The 12,172-nt window shown below is 43.3% G+C and overlaps 1 protein-coding gene across 2 annotated transcripts in view; it reads right to left on the bottom strand.

The window, feature by feature from the left end:
- Positions 1-12,172, bottom strand: part of ADAMTS7 (ADAM metallopeptidase with thrombospondin type 1 motif 7) — a 71,105-nt gene that overhangs the window by 41,511 nt on the left and 17,422 nt on the right. For both annotated transcript variants that reach the window (XM_059912646.1, XM_059912645.1), the window contains exons 6-8: positions 11,955-12,079; positions 10,886-11,035; positions 9,598-9,741 (exon numbers count right to left, since the gene is read on the bottom strand). In XM_059912646.1, coding sequence (XP_059768629.1) covers positions 9,598-9,741; positions 10,886-11,035; positions 11,955-12,079 — 419 coding nt within the window. The remainder of the gene's footprint in view (positions 1-9,597; positions 9,742-10,885; positions 11,036-11,954; positions 12,080-12,172) is intronic.

Raw genomic sequence — 12,172 nt, 5'->3', positions numbered from 1 at the left:
ATAAACCACAATGGAAAAGAATAAGAAAAAGAATATATATATGTATAACTGAATTACTTTGCTGTACAGCAGAAATGAACACATTTTAAATCAACTATACTTTAATAACATTAAAAAAAAACAGTATGGGAGAGGAGCTTCAAGATGGCAGAAGAGTAAGACACGGAGATCACCTTCCTCCCCATTGATACATCAGAAGTAAATCTACATGTGGAACTGCTCCTACAGAACACCTACTGAACACTGGCAGAAGACCTCAGACCTCCCAAAAGGTAAGCAACTACCCACGTACCTGGGTAGGGCAAAAAAAAAAAGAAAAAACAGAAACAAAGAATAGGGACGGGACCTGCACCAGTGGGAGTGAGCTGTGAAGGAGGAAAGGTTTCCACACACTAGGAAGCCCCTTCGTGGGCGGAGACTGTGGGTGGCGGAGGGGGGAAGCTTTGGAGCCACGGAGGCGAGCACAGCAACAGGGGTGCAGAGGGCAAAGTGGAGAGATTCCTGCATGGAGGATTGGTGCCGACCAGCACTCACCAGCCCAAGAGGCTTGTCTGCTCACCCGCCGGGGCTGGCGGGGGCTGGGAGCTGAGGCTCGGGCTTCGGTCAGATCCCAGGGAGAGGACTGGGGTTGGCGGTGTGAACACAGCCTGAAGGGGGCTAGTGTGCCACAGCTAGCCGGGAGGGAGTCGGGGAAAAGATCCGGAGCTGCCGAAGAGGCAAGAGACTTTTTCTTCCCTGTTTGTTTCCTGGTGTGCGAGGAGGGGATTCAGAGCGCTGCTTAAGGGAGCTCCAGAGATGGGTGCTAGCCGTGGCTATCAGCACGGACCCCAGAGACGGGCATGAGATGCTAAGGCTGCTACTGCAGCCACCAAGAAGCCTGTGTGCAAGCACAGGTCACTGTCCACACCTCCCCTCCCGGGAGCCTGTGCAGCCCGCCACTGCCAGGGTCCCGCGATCCAGGGACAACTACCCCAGGAGATCACATGGCACGTCTAGGCTGGTGCAACGTCACGCTGGCCTCTGCAGCTGCAGGCTCGCCCCGCATCTGTAAACCTCCCTCCCACCGACCTGAGTGAGCCAAAGCCCCCGAATCAGCTGCTCCTTTAAGCCCGTCCTGTCTGAGAGAAGAACAGACGCCCTCAGGCGACCTACATGCAGAGGCGGGTCCACATCCAAAGCTGAACCCCAGGAGCTGTGCGAACAAAGAAGAGAAAGGGAAATTTCCCCCAGCAGCCTCAGGAGCAGCGGATTAAATCTCCACGATCAACTTGATGTACCCTGCAACTGTGGAATACCTGAATAGACAACGAATCATCCCAAATTGAGGAGGTGGACTTTGGGAGCAAAGATATATTATTTTTTTCCCCTTTTTCTCTTTTTGTGAGTGTGTAGGTGTATGTTTCCGGGTGAGATTTTGTCTGTATAGCTTTGCTTTCACCATTTGTACTAGGGTTCTGCCAGTCCGTTTTTTTTTTTACTTTTTAAAACTTTTTTCTTAATAATTATTTTTTATTTTTTATTTTAATACCTTTATTTTATTTTACTTTATTTTATTTTATCCTCTTTCTTTCTTTCTATTTTTTCTCCCTTTTATTCTGAGCCGTGTGGATGAAAGGCTCTTGGTGCTCCAGCCAGTCATCAGGGCTGTGCCTCTGAGGTGGGAAAGCCAACTTCAGGACACGGGTCCACAAGAGACCTCCCAGCTCCACATAATATCAAATGGCAAAAATCTCCCAGAGATCTCCATCTCAACGCCAAAACCCAGCTTCACTCAACGACCAGCAAGCTACAGTGCTGGACACCCTATGCCAAACAACTAGCAAGACAGGAACACAGCCCCATCCATTAGCAGAGAGGCTGCCTAAAATCATAATAAGGCCACAGACACCCCAAAACACACCACCAGACGTGGACCTGCCCACCAGAAAGACAAGATCCAACCTCATCCACCAGAACACAGGCACTAGTCCCCTCCACCAGGAAGCCTACACAACCCACTGAACCAACCTTAGCCACTGGGGACAGACACCAAAAACAACGGGAACTACGAAACTACAGCCTGTGAAAAGGAGACCCCAAACACAGTAAGATAAGCAAAATGAGAAGACAGACAAACACACAGCAGATGAAGGAGCAAGGTAAAAACACACCAGACCTAACAAATGAAGAGGAAATAGGCAGTCTACCTGAAAAAGAATTCAGAATAATGATAGTAAAGATGACCCAAAATCTAGGAAATAGAATGGAGAAAATACAAGACACGTTTAACAAGGACCTAGAAGAACTAAAAAGCAAACAAACAGTGATGAACAACACAATAAATGAAATTAAAAATTCTCTAGACGGGATCAATAGCAGAATAACAGAGGCAGAAGAACAGGTAAGTGACCTGGAAGATAAAATAGTGGAAATAAATACTGCAGGGCAGAATAAAAAAAAAGGATGAAAAGAACTGAGGACAGTCTCAGAGACCTCTGGGACAACATTAAACGCACCAACATTCGAATTTTAGGGGTCCCAGAAGAAGAAGAGAAAAAGAAAGGGACTGAGAAAATATTTGAAGAGATTATAGTTGAAAACTTCCCTAATATGGGAAAGGAAATAGTTAATCAAGTCCTGGAAGCACAGAGAGTCCCATACAGGATAAATCCAAGGAGAAACATGCCAAGACACATATTAATCAAACTATCAAAAATTAAATACAAAGAAAACATATTAAAAGCAGCAAGGAAAAACAACAAATAACACACAAGGGAATCCCCGTAAGGTTAACAGCTGATCTTTCAGCAGAAATTCTGCAAGCCAGAAGGGAGTGGCAGGACATATTTAAAGTGATGAAGGAGAAAAACCTACAACAGAGATTACTCTACCCAGCAAGGATCTCATTCAGATTTGATGGAGAAATTAAAACCTTTACAGACAAGCAAAAGCTGAGAGAGTTCAGCACCACCAAACCAGCTTTACAACAAATGCTAAAGGAACTTGTCTAGGCAAGAAACACAAGAGAAGGAAAACACCTACAATAACAAACCCAAAACAATTAAGAAAATGAGAATAGGAACATACATATCAATAATTACCTTAAATGTAAATAGATTAAGTGCTCCCACCAAAAGACACAGACTCGCTGAATGGATACAAAAACAAGACCCGTATATATGCTGTCTACAAGAGACCCACTTCAGACCTAGGGACACATACAGACTGAAAGTAAGGGGATGGAAAAAGATATTCCATGCAAATGGAAATCAAAAGAAGGCTGGAGTAGCAATTCTCATATCAGACAAAATAGACTTTCAAATAAAGACTATTACAAGAGACAAAGAAGGACACTACATAATGATCAAAGGATCGATCCAAGAAGAAGATATAACAATTGTAAATATTTATGCACCCAACATAGGAGCACCTCAATACATAAGGCAAATACTAACAGCCATAAAAGGGGAAATCGACAGTAATACAATCACAGTAGGGGACTTGAACACCCCACTTTCACCAATGGACAGATCATCCAAAATGAAAATAAATAAGGAAACACAAGCTTTAAATGATACATTAAACAAGATGGACTTAATTGACATTTATAGGACATTCCATCCAAAAACAACAGAATACACATTTTTCTCAAGTGCTCATGGAACATTCTCCAGGATAGATCATATCTTGGGTCACAAATCAAGCCTTGGTAAATTTCAGAAAATTGAAATTTTATCAAGTATCTTTTCCGACCACAATGCTATGAGACTAGATATCAATTACAGGAAAAGATCTGTAAAAAATACAAACACATGGAGGCTAAACAATACACTACTTAATAACCAACATCACTGAAGAAATCAAAGAGGAAAACAAAAAATACCTAGAGGGCTTCCCTGGTGGCACAGTGGTTGAGAATCTGCCTGCCGATGCAGGGGACACGGGTTTGAGCCCTGGTCTGGGAAGATCCCACATGCCATGGAGCAACTAGGCCCGTGAGCCACAACTACTGAGCCTGCACGTCTGGAGCCTGTGCTCCGCCACAAGAGAGGCCATAATAGTGAGGCACGCGCAACGCGATGAAGAGTGGCCCCCGCTTGCCGCAACTGGAGAAAGCCCTCGCACAGAAACGAAGACCCAACACAGCCAAAAATAAATAAATAAATAAATCATAATTTAAAAAAACAACTCACATTATTTAAAACAAAAAACAAAAAAAAACCTAGAAACAAATGACAATGGAGACACGATGACCCAAAACTTATGAGATGCAGCAAAAGCAGTTCTAAGAGGGAAGTTTATAGCAATACAATCCTATCTTAAGAAACAGGAAACATCTCAAATAAACAAGGAGCAAGATAAAAACACACCAGACCTAACATATGAAGAGGAAATAAGCAGTCTACCTGAAAAAGAATTCAGAATAATGATAGTAAAGATGATCCTAACCTTGCACCTAAAGCAATTAGAGAAAGAAGAACAAAAAAAACCCAAAGTTAGCAGAAGGAAAGAAATCATAAAGATCAGATCAGAAATAAATGAAAAAGAAATGAAGCAAACAATAGCAAAGATTAATAAAACTAAAAGCTGGTTCTTTGAGAAGATAAACAAAATTGATAAACCATTAGCCAGACTCATCAAGAAAAAAAGGGAGAAGACTCAAATCAATAGAATTAGAAATGAAAAAGGAGAAGTAACAACTGACACTGCAGAAATACAAACGATCATGAGAGATTACTATAAGCAACTCTATGCCAATAAAATGGACAACCTGGAAGAAATGGACAAATTCGTAGAAAGGCACAACCTGCCAAGACTGAACCAGGAAGAAATAGAAACTATGAACAGACCACTCACAAGCACTGAAATTGAAAATGTGATTAAAAATCTTCCAACAAACAAAAGCCCAGGACCAGATGGCTTCACAGGTGAATTCTATCAAACATTTAGAGAAGAGCTAACACCTATCCTTCTCAAACTCTTCCAAAATATAGCAGAGGGAGGAACACCCCCAAACACGTTCTACAAGGCCACCATCACCCTGATACCAAAACCAGACAAAGATGTCACAAAGAAAGAAAACTACAGGCCAATATCACTGATGAACATAGATGCAAATCTCCTAAACAAAATACTAGCAAACAGAATCCAACAGCACATTAAAAGGATCATACACCATGATCAAGTGGGGTTTACCCCCAGGAATGCAAGGATTCTTCAATATACGCAAATCAATCAATGTGATACACCATATTAACAAATTGAAGGAGAAAAACCATATGATCATCTCAATCTATGCACAGAAAGCTTTTGACAAAATTCAACACCCATTTATGATAAAAACCCTGCAGAAAGTAGGCATAGAGGGAACTTTCCTCAACATAATAAAGGCCATATATGACAAACCCACAGCCAACATTGTCCTCAATGGTGAAAAACTGAAACCATTTCCACTAAGATCAGGAACAAGACAAGGTTTGCCCACTCTCACCACTATTATTCAACATAATTTTGGAAGTTTTAGCCACAGCAATCAGAGAAGAGAAAGAAATAAAAGGAATCCAAATGGGAAAAGAAGAAGTAAAGCTGTCACTGTTTGCAGATGACATGATACTATACATAGAGAATCCTAAAGATGCTACCAGAAAACTACTAGAGCTAATCAATGAATTTGGTAAAGTAGCAGGATACAAAATTAATGCACAGAAATCTCTTGCATTCCTATCCACTAATGATGAAAAATCTGAAAGTGAAATTAAGAAAACACTCCCATTTACCATTGCAACAAAAAGAATAAAATACCTAGGAATAAACCTACCTAAGGAGACAAACGACCTGTATGCAGAAAATTATAAGACACTGATGAAAGAAATTAAAGATGATACAAATAGATGGAGAGATATACCATGTTCTTGGACTGGAAGAATCAACATTGTGAAAATGACTCTACTACCCAAAGTAATCTATAGATTTAATGCAATCCCTATCAAACCACCACTGGCATTTTTCACAGAACTAGAACAAAAAATTTCACAATTTGTATGGAAACACAAAAGACCCCGAATAGCCAAAGCAATCTTGAGAACGGAAAATGGAGCTGGAGGAATCAGGCTCCCTGACTTCAGACTATACTACAAAGGTACAGTAATCAAGACAGTATGGTACTGGCACAAAAACAGAAATATAGATCAATGGAACAGGATAGAAAGCCCAGAGATAAACCCATGCACATATGGTCACCTTATCTTTGATAAAGGAGGCAAGAATATACAGTGGAGAAAAGACAGCCTCTTCAATAAGTGATGCTGGGAAAACTGGACAGGTACATTTAAAAGTATGAAATTAGAACACTCCCTAACACCATACACAAAAATAAACTCAAAATGGATTAAAGACCTAAATGTAAGGCCAGATACGATCAAACTCTTAGAGGAAAACATAGGCAGAACACTCTATGACATAAATCACAGCAAGATCCTTTTTGACCCACCTCCTAGAGTAATGGAAATAAAAACAAAAATAAACAAATGGGACCTAATGAAACTTAAAAGCTTTTTGCACAGCAAAGGAAATCATATACAAGACCAAAAGACAACCCTCAGAATGGGAGAAAATATTTGCAAATGAAGCAACTGACAAAGGATTAATCTCCAAAATTTACAAGCAGCTCATGCAGCTCAATAAGAAAAAAACAAACAACCCAATCCAAAAATGGGCAGAAGACCTAAATAGACATTTCTCCAAAGAAGATATACAGATTGCCAACAAACACATGAAAGAATGCTCAACATCATTAATCATTAGAGAAATGCAAATCAAAACTACAATGAGATATCATCTCACACTGGTCAGAATGGCCATCATCAAAAAATCTAGAAACAATAAATGCTGGAGAGGGTGTGGAGAAAAGGGAACACTCTTGCACTGTTGGTGGGAATGTAAATTGATACAGCCACTATGGAGAACAGCATGGAGGTTCCTTAAAAAACTAAAAATAGAACTACCATACGACCCAGCAATCCCACTACTGGGCATATACCCTGAGAAAACCATAATTCAAAAAGAGTCATGTACCAAAATGTTCATTGCAGCTCTATTTACAATAGCCAGGACATGGAAGCAACCTAAGTGTCCATCAACAGATGAATGGATAAAGAAGATGTGGCACATATATACAATGGAATATTACTCAGCCATAAAAAGAAACGAAATTGAGTTATTTGTAGTGAGGTGGATGGACCTAGAGTCTGTCATACAGAGTGAAGTAAGTCAGAAAGAGAAAAACAAATACAGTATGCTAACACATATATATGGAATCTAAGAAAAAAAAAAAGAAAAAGGTCATGAAGAACCTAGGGGCAAGACGGGAATAAAAACACAGACCTACTAGAGAATGGGCTTGAGGATATGGGGAGGGGGAAGGGTAAGCTGTGACAAAGTGAGAGAGTGGCATGGACATATATACACTACCAAACGTAAAATAGATAGCTAGTGGGAAGCAGTCGCATAGCAGAGGGAGATCAGCTCGGTGCTTTGTGACCACCTAGAGGGGTGGGATAGGGAGGGTGGGAGGGAGGGAGACGCGAGAGGGAAGAGATATGGGAACATATGTATATGTATAACTGATTCACTTTGTTATAAAGCAGAAACTAACACACCATTGTAAAGCAATTATACTCCAATAAAGATGTTAAAAAAAACAAAAGAAAAAAAACCCAGTATGGTACTGGCACAAAAACAGACACACAGAGCAATGGAACAGAATAGAGAGCCTAGAAATAAACCCACACACTTATGGTCAATTAATCTACGACAAAGGAGGCAAGAATATACAATGGAGAAAAGACAGTCTCTTCAATAAGTGGTGCTGGGAAAACTGGACAGCTACATGTAAAAAAATGAAATTAGAACATTTTTCTCAAACCATATACAAAAAATAAACTCAAAATGGATTAAGGACCTAAACATAATACCGGAAACCATAAAACTCCCAGAAGAAAACATAGGCAGAACACTCTTTGATATAAATTGTAGCAATATTTTTTTGGATCCATCTCCTAAAGCAAAGGAAATAAAAATAAACAAATGGGACCTCATTAGACTTAAAAGCTTTTGCACAGTGAAGGAAACTATCAACACAATGAAGAGACAACCTACTGAATGGGAGAAAATATTTGCAAGATATGACTGACAAGGAGTTAATATCCAAAGTATTTAAACAGCTCATACAACTCAACATCAAAAAAAAAAATAACCAGATTAAAAAATGGGCCAAAGACCTGCACAGACATTTTTCCAAAGAAGACATACAGATGCCCAAAAGGCACATGAAAAGATGCTGAACATCATTAATCATCAGAGAAATGCAAATCAAGTCCATGAGATATCACCTCACATCTGTCAGAATGTCTATCATCAAAAAGAACACAAATAACAAATGTTGGTATAGATATGGAGAAAAGAGAACCCTTGTACACTGTTGGTGGGAATGTAAATTGGTGCAGCCACTGTGGAAAACAGTATGGCTCAAAAAAAGAAAAACAGAACTACCATGTGACCCAGGAATTCCACTCCTGGGTATATATGAGAAAAAAATGAAAACACTAATTTGAAAAGATACATGCAAACCAATGTTCACAGCAGCATTGTTTACAACAGCCAAGATACAGAAGCAACCTAAGTGTCCATCAATAGATAAATGGATAAAGAAGATGCGGTATATATATACAATGGAATACTACTCAGCCATAAAAAGAATGAAATCATGCCATTTGCAACAACATGGATGGACTTGAAGAATATAATGCTTAGAGAAATAAGTCAGACAAAGAAAGACAAATACTGTATGATATCACTCATATGTGGAATCTAAAAAATAAAACAAACTAGTGACTACAACAAAAAAGAATCAGACTCACAGATACAGAGAACAAACTAGTGGTTACCAGTGGGAAGAGGGAAGGGAGGAGGGGCAAGATAGGGACAGGGGATTAAGAAGTACAAACTACTATGCATAAAATAAATAAACTACAAGGATATATTGTACAGCACAGGAAATATAGCCAATATTTTATAACTATAAATGGAATATAACTTTAAAAATTGTGAATCACTATGTTGTACACCTGAAACTTATATAATGCGGTACCATCAACTACACCTCAATTAAAAAAAAAAAAAACTGGTGCTAATTATTTAAATTTTTAAGTTTGTCTTTACTTAGAACATTAACTAGCAAATAAAAAAACAACATAGCAAATCAAGAGGACATGAAAGAAAGGAAAAGCTTTATATTTCGGTGCCTTTAAGGGCACTTGCTTCCCCGCTTTTCACTGGACCCTTCCGGCCACATGGCCAACCCTGTACCTCCTCCAGCTTCCTTTCCTATTCTGCTTTGGCTCCTGTAGCATCACTTAATATCCTGCCGTTCCCTGAAAATTATCCCACTCTCCTCATGTCCTCGTGCCTTTGCCTATGCCTCTTCTACCAGGAATACCACTCTTCTCCCTTCTATACATCTGTGAACTGCTCATCCTCCAAGGTGCTGTCTGCATCTCCCCGGTCACACCCTGACCTCAGGGGCTCAAGAGAAGGCCCAGGGCTGGGGGAGGGACTTACTCAAGGAACCTGGTGATGTATTCGCGGCTGCAGCGGGACCAGGTGAGAGGCGCAGCGTCGTACAGGAGCTGTGGAGACATGATGAAAGGCCGTTTCCCAACGGGCTCACAGTCATTGCCGCTTCCGTCATGCTGAATGCCAAAACTGTGTGAGAGCACAGGCCCCAGGGGCGGGTGAGCTGGTGGGAAGCCACCCGGCCGCCCCTCCCTCGGAGGTCTACAGGGTGCTGGATCCTGGCTCCCAGGCCTGGCTCTGCCACCAAACCACTGTGTGGCCTGGGGAAAGTCATATCCCGTCTCTGAGACTCAGTTTCCTTAAGGTAAAACGTGGGTGTGCTAACTAGTATCCCACAGGGCCCTCTGCCAGGTGCACCAGCCTGAGCCTGAATTAAGCACCAGGGACGCAGAGCAGCCCGGCTCCTGCAATGAGCTGGCCAACAACGGCAAGCCAGGTGGCATGCGTGGGGCCCACTGTGGCCCCCGCAACCTCACTGGTGCCAAGAACAGTCTGACAGAGTTCCTGCCACCCCTCAGGTCCTGTCCCAAGGCTGTGCAGTGGAGTTAGGGAGTCTGAGCTCCTGCGCCACAGGAAAAGTCTCAAGACCATCCTTGGGAAAGACATGAGAAAAATTACCTTTGCTGAGCACTTAACTATGTGCCAGGCACCATACTAAGCACTTTGAGAAACACTATCTCTCTCAGCCCTCAGTGATGACCCAACACCTCGGACCAACAGAGCTCTCTGTGAGCCTGTCCTCATTGGCTCCCAGACATCTAAGACTGCCATATTCACAGCTAAACAGTCTGGGCACAGAGGGCCAAGGGTACGGGCCATGCCTAGGCATAACAGCCTCATGTGGAAGTGTCCAACAGAGGGAGCCTTGGACATCACTGAATCCAACCCCCTCAATCAACAGGGAACGCACAGAGGCCCAGAGAGGGCAGGGCACTTGCCTAGGGTCACAGAGCGATTAGGAACAGGGTGTTGGCAGGGACTAAGAGTAAAAAATGCAAGCAATGAGGGCAACAGGGAGGGACAAAGACCTATGGTGACTTTCTGGCCCATCTCAACCTCACTTCAAATAAGACTCACCCCTCTCCTAACAGGGAAGCAGCCTGTCTGCGGGGTGGGGACAGTGCCAGGGATAGCATGTGGCCAGGCTGGGCTCATTCCTCAAGGCAGGGCTCCCTTCCCTGGGATTGTGTGGGCCATCGGCTTAGCTGTCTGGTGCCCACAGGTTGGGAGGTGAGGTCGGGTTCTTAGTGTGGCAGTGGGGTTGGTGGGGTACCTGTGCCCGAGCTCGTGGGCCACGGTGAAGGCCAGGGGCAGGCCCGTGTCCTCGTTGATGTTGCAGCTGCGGTGAGGCTGGCACATGCCCGCCACGTGGGACAGGCCCAGGGTCTCGCAGGGCTGGTTCATGGCGGCACACAGGTCCTTCCTGCACATGCAGAGAGAAGGGGCCCTCAGGCTGACTTGGCCCAGAGCCAGGCCCACCCAAGCTGAGGGGGCTAGGGAAGGGCCCCTGCTGACCCTGAGGGAGGTTGGGAGTGAGAAAGATGCCCCTCCCATCGCTCCGAGACCAGCGCAGGAGCCATTTGGGAAGCAGGTGCCCTTGTTCACCCAGGACACCTATCTGGGCCTGGGGACCCATGCACAGACAATTTGGGTCACTACCCCAGCGAGGGTGCTGAGAGAAGCTGCCGGAGCTCAGCAAAGGGAAATAACTCCACCTCAAGTTCAAAAACACTGCCTCTGAACCGATAAAGAGTTGTCAGAGGTTGGGGTCATGTTGAAGGGGGGTGGTGTGTGAGTAAGATTTTCTGGTTATAAAAGAGTTGCACAAGAGATCCTTCTAATAGAATCATTCTATATCTAGACTGTGGCGGTGGATACAGGAACTTACACATGTGATAAAATTGCATAGGACTAAATACACACACACACACACACACACACACACACACACACACACCCACCCCAAACAAGTAAGTGCATGTAAAACTAATGAAACCTGAATAAGTCTGTGGATCATATCAGCGTCAATTTCCTGGTTGGGATATAACTACAGTTATGCCAGATGTTACCACTGTGGGGAACTGGATGAAATGTAGATGGTACTTCCCTGTATTATTTCTGACAACTGCATGGAATCCACAATTATTCCAAAATAAAAAGATCTCCCCCAGTACTGCTGGAATCCAGTCTTGGGTCAAAGGTGTGCAAACCCTCCTCAAAATGGGGCTCCCTGAGAGCAGGGCCGTGTCTACCCCCCCCCCCCCGAGGGTCAGGTAGCACCTCCCACCCACGCAAGCTCTACCGGCCACACCCACGGCCCAGCCCCTCACAGCTGGCGGTACCTGGTGAGCAGGATGGCGGTGTCGTGGTGCAGTGGGTGGGCGTCCCTTTTCATGTTGATGCCTTTCTGCCACTTGCAGAAGCTCCTCAGGGTGTTGTCTGCATGGTGAGTGATCTTTAGGTCCTCCTAGGGGCAGAGAGCATGGCCACTCAAGCCTCTCCCTGAGCTCTGAAGGGTCAGGCCAAATTCTCCTTCACATGAAGGCGGGAGACAGAGGCC

This window comes from Balaenoptera ricei, chromosome 2 (genome assembly GCF_028023285.1).
Source record: "Balaenoptera ricei isolate mBalRic1 chromosome 2, mBalRic1.hap2, whole genome shotgun sequence".
Classification (NCBI taxonomy): Eukaryota; Metazoa; Chordata; class Mammalia; order Artiodactyla; family Balaenopteridae; genus Balaenoptera; species Balaenoptera ricei.
The sequence above is the reverse complement of the archived record's forward strand: the minus strand, read 5'-3'. Positions and strand labels throughout refer to the sequence as shown.